The 4795-nt window shown below is 40.1% G+C and overlaps 1 protein-coding gene across 1 annotated transcript in view; it reads left to right on the top strand.

Moving 5' to 3' along the window:
• The first annotated feature begins 791 nt into the window (after nt 1-791).
• The window catches only part of MYO16 (myosin XVI), a 484140-nt gene continuing 480136 nt past the window's right edge, over nt 792-4795 (top strand). Inside the window, exon 1 of the mRNA XM_019529669.1 lies at nt 792-1051. Within this exon, the coding sequence (XP_019385214.1) occupies nt 826-1051 (226 nt within the window). The 5' untranslated portion in view covers nt 792-825. The remainder of the gene's footprint in view (nt 1052-4795) is intronic.

Here is a 4795-nt window from a genome sequence, read left to right as displayed (position 1 = left end):
CAGCAAGTCACAAATACATTTTGAAAAATAATTTGCCACCACACCAATATAGGCAAAAAAGCAAAATTTAGCATAGACTAGAGGAAGGAGTCTGACTTCAGGGTACATACTATGAATGATGTTAAATAAGGCTAAGAATAATTGAGATAGAGTTTATAGTTTGTGTTGTCTTAAGTTCTTGACATCTGACTTTTTCATTAAAAGATTCAACTTGGCCTGCTAAATAAACATGAAAAAAAATTGTGTGGTTGTGAATTTGTAAAGATAGTTGCCTGAGTACCCATAGTGTGCTAATGAACTCATTACAACTATGATATGAAGATTTTTCTTCTCACTGAGTAACAGGAATTTGCTTATCCGAAGCAAAATGTAAAAGAATACAATGGAAGCACAAACAGCAGAGTTGGTCTGTACTGTACATATTGTCTAGTTTCTAGGCAAAAGTTAACTACTTGTATTACATTGAATTATTTACGTGCCTTATCCATTTCATATGTTTAAACTCTGACCTCTTTATGCTCTCTTTTGTATATATGAATTGAAGTTAGTATTTTAAAAAAATAATTGGTGCTTTCATGGCATTAATTCCATGTTGTTTGTGTAAACCACATGATAATAATATATTCACTTTCCAACTGGCATTCACCACCTAAGTTAAACAAACATAATAAGTACTTTGACATATTTAAATAGGAGCTACAAGAAGTTTGGCAGGCATTTCATAGAACATTTGAAAGCATATTGTTACATAGCCTAAATTTGTTTGTTTATATTTCATTTTGTTTAGGCTGTTTCCAGCTATGTAATGTTTTTCGATCACATGACATGGAAATTGACCAGTGCTTGCTGGAGTCCCTCCCTTTGGGCCAACGTCAGCGGCTGGTGAAGCGGATGCGCTGTGATCAAATAAAGGCATATTATGAACGAGAAAAAGCTTTGCAAAAGCAGGATGGATATGGAAAAAAGCTGAAACATGGAAAAAATCACCGAGTCCATTTCAACCTTGCTGACATGATACAGGATGCAATCATATGTCACGATGACAAAGAAGGTACCAAAGATGCTTAGTAGCCTTTTCTTGATTTATTTCTAAATGTGTCTAAGTTTTACAGCAGCATCAATCCTATGTTTTTGTAGACTTAGCACACCAAATCTTAGTAAGTTTCAAGTGTATGTTCCAGTTAACACACAATTGAGTATATAACTATATAATATAGAATATAAAATACATTATGGCATATAATTTATGTCCTTGAACAACAGCAGATAGCTCTCTGGAGGCCTTAGATAATTACTATAAAATAAATGTGCTTAACGAGTTATAGATTTTAACCGAGAAGGGGCGATCATGATAATCTAATTGAATGTCCTATGTAACATGGGCCATAGAATAACACTCAGGTGTTTGGTGATGCTTTTGCAAAATGGGTTCCCTTTAGTTAGACAAAGCTCTAAAGTAAATAACATCCTTCCAAAAAGTGGCCCTGGCTGGGGCCATAAAATTATTATTTCATTTGCCTATTCCTGAGACTTTCTAGACCAGGTCCAGCCTTCAGTGCAACTGCCAGCATACCAAAGTCTGCTCTAAATTGTACTGAAAATCATTGTCCAAAAAGATGCCCTTTGTGGCAGTTTCAGGTTTAAGATAGCCCCTAAATTGTTTTTTGAAAGTGAGTATAATGGAGGATTCCATGCTGGGGGAATATTTTATTGTCTATAAAATCTGGGTTAGCAAACAAACACAAAGCAACACTAAGAAGGAATAGTCTGGATCAATGGCTTTTTAGTGTATCATTCTTCAACTTTAGCTTGGACTTTTGCCTCATGTTTCATTCAAGCCTGATTGATAAGGCTTAACTTGTGGTTCCCTAGTCCTTGCAGAATATTTCACTCAATCCTGCAGGTTATAATTTGTTGTTGCTTTTTAAATATATAACTTATCTTAATGTATATAAATTGATCAAAAAGCACTTCCCCTAGTCCTGTGTGCCTTTGACAACACTTAAAAATACAATTACTATAATGTATATTTACCTTTGCTCTCCCAAACCGTAAAACTTTGTAGTTTAAAATGAGAATCCTCCTCACTAACCATTTTCCAAAAGCCAGGCAGAATAGTAGATGTGCTTTGCAGCTTGCCCTAAAGGTCAGATGCTTCAGAATAGTTTTAACATTTATACTGAATGTATGAGCATCTTCAGTGCACTCAGTGGAAAAAAAAAATACTCTGTCTCCTAGCCCTCTAAAAAGAGTACTGGATGAATAGGGCAGAACAGAAAATCAGCAGCTACTGAAATCCCCAATTTTTGGTTTAAAAAAAAAAAGTAACCCCAAATCCACATTTTTCCTTATATAGTAGTATTTCATTTTAATGAAGGAAAAATGTGGATTTGGGGTTTTTAACCAAAAATTGGGGATTTCTTTAAATCAGAGAAAACCAGGATCCCTGCTCATAACCTACTATGGAAAAATGCCATTCTTCCCTCCTGATAACCAGTGATTCAGGTATAAGGATGGGAGCTGGAGAGCAGTGGAAACATTTGCCTGGATTCACTAGGCATAAACAACCTTAGGATATTGGCTGCTTGAGAGAGAAACATCATATATATATTTTAGTGGTGTTTCATTTGAATAATGGAAAAATGTGAATTTGGGGTTACTTTTTTTTGGTTGAAAATTGGGGTTTCTTAAATCAGAGAAAACCAGGATCCCTGGTCATGAGAGCATGTCAAATGAAGACTGTTTGTTGGGTGCCTTGCCTGTGTTTCAGAGAGCAATACTGGAGGTCTGCCTAAATTTAATAAAGCTGTGAGGGTATAAACATTCTTACTTCAGGGTAAGGCTAATTGTTGACTTTTATGCTTTATAATTGTGTTCAGGTAGTAAATTCTGTTTTATAGTCACTATCTTGTCATTTTAACGCACAGTGCTTGTTTCAATAAATCATTTATTCCTGAAATATGTTGGGGTGGAGAGGGAGAAAAAAACAAAGACACTTTCTCAAAGCTGGTGTATGAATGAATTAGCGATAAATCTCCTTGTGTTTCTGGTGTTAAATAAGACCCAGAGCATTTCCTTGATGGTATATGTACCTAACACGGTGAACATATATTATATCCAATAGAAAAAAAAAAAGATCCATCCTGTCCTGTTTTCTGAATATATCAGACAGGATGAAAGGAATGGTTCACAACACTTCTTCCTCTATTAGCACATTTTCAAAAGAGTACTGCTGGTTTGCAGACTAGTGGCCCACTTATGCAAAGTCTGGGGGCTAGCCAACATATCTGTTTGCACTCTATGCTGAACGTGTGTTCTAACATTTCAGGGGCATGACTGGGGAAAGGGAATGATGTTTCTTTCCACAGAAACAGTTAAGTATATCGCAGTGTGTGTTTTCTGCAGTCACTTTGATCCATCCAGTGTTTGTCTGCGAGAAGTGCAGGCTTTTTTTCCTTGTAGAGGTCTGGAACTTACCGCATGGCTTCTTCTATTATCTACTTTCCCCTCTCTGGCAGTATAAGAATATGACTTCACGAGTTGCAAAAGTCAAATCAGACTAAGAACACAGCAACTTCCTTACTGGGTTACATTACAGGATCTTTCCCAGTATCCTGTCTCCAGCAGTGGGTGTGTATCTGGCACACTTTATGAACACCCCTGACACCTGCCCTTTTCAAACACAGAGGGAGACCCTGGTGCATGCCTACTTCGAATGTGCCAGGTTGCAGCCCCTGCATTGCCTCTAGAACCTCTTGCCCCTGCACCTCCTCTACAACCACTTGCTGAAGGTTCTGGCTGCGCTTTTCCCCTCTTCATTTATGCACTCTCTGTTTGTGGCCGCACAAAGTCCCGAAACCTCCTGGTCAACCTCCTCCTGGCCCTGGCCAAGCTGGACGGGTATCTGACCAGGAATGAGGCTCTGGATCAGAGGATCCCAAGGTACTGTGGGACCACTTTCCTTGCCCTTGCTTGTTTCTGTTTCTGAAGCAGTGTCCACTGGTTCCTTGGACTCATTTGAGGGCCAGTGGACATTACCTGGTGTGCTCTGTTTGGTGTTTTCCCCCTCTTGGCACACTAGTTATTACCTTTTAACCTCCACTCGTGTCCCCATTTTCATTATTATTTGTCCCAAGTAATCAGTAACACATCACTAGTGGCTGCCAGTATTAAAAGGGGCTTATAGCTTCCTTGGTGGGGAACTAGGTCTGTGTTTTGCCCTGATGTATTAAAAGTCCCATCCCCAGCAGTGGGTGTATATCTGGCACATTTTACAGACACCCCCAACACCTGCCCCGTTGCCCATAGGCAACAGGATCTGAACAGGATGTTAACATGGACAAGTGCAGAGTGCTGCACCTGGGGAGAGGGAACCAGCATTATGGGTATAGGTTAGGGGCTGACCCTCTCGGCAGCACAGAGGCAGAGAGGGATCTTGGAGTCACGATTGACTCCAGGATGAATATGAATCACCAATGCGATGAAGAAATAGGCAGAGCCAACTGAACCCTGTCATGCATCAACGGGGCATCACTAACAGGTCCAGAGAGGTCTTGCTCCCCCTCTGTGCGGTGCTGGTCAGGCCACAGCTGGAGTACCATGTCCAGTTCTGGACGTCACACTTCTAGAAGGACTTGGAGAACCTGGAGAGGGTCCAGAGGAGGGCCACTTGTATGGTTGGGGGCCTCCATGGCCAGCCCTATGAGAAGAGGCTGAGGGACCTGAATCTCTTCAGTCTCCACAAGAGGAGACTGAGGGGGGATCTTGTGGCTGCCTACAACCTTATCAGGGGCCA

This window comes from Crocodylus porosus, unplaced genomic scaffold (assembly GCF_001723895.1).
Source record: "Crocodylus porosus isolate Cpor-Errol unplaced genomic scaffold, CroPor_comp1, whole genome shotgun sequence".
NCBI classification, from domain to species: domain Eukaryota; kingdom Metazoa; phylum Chordata; order Crocodylia; family Crocodylidae; genus Crocodylus; species Crocodylus porosus.
This window is presented reverse-complemented; position numbering and strand designations above follow the sequence as displayed.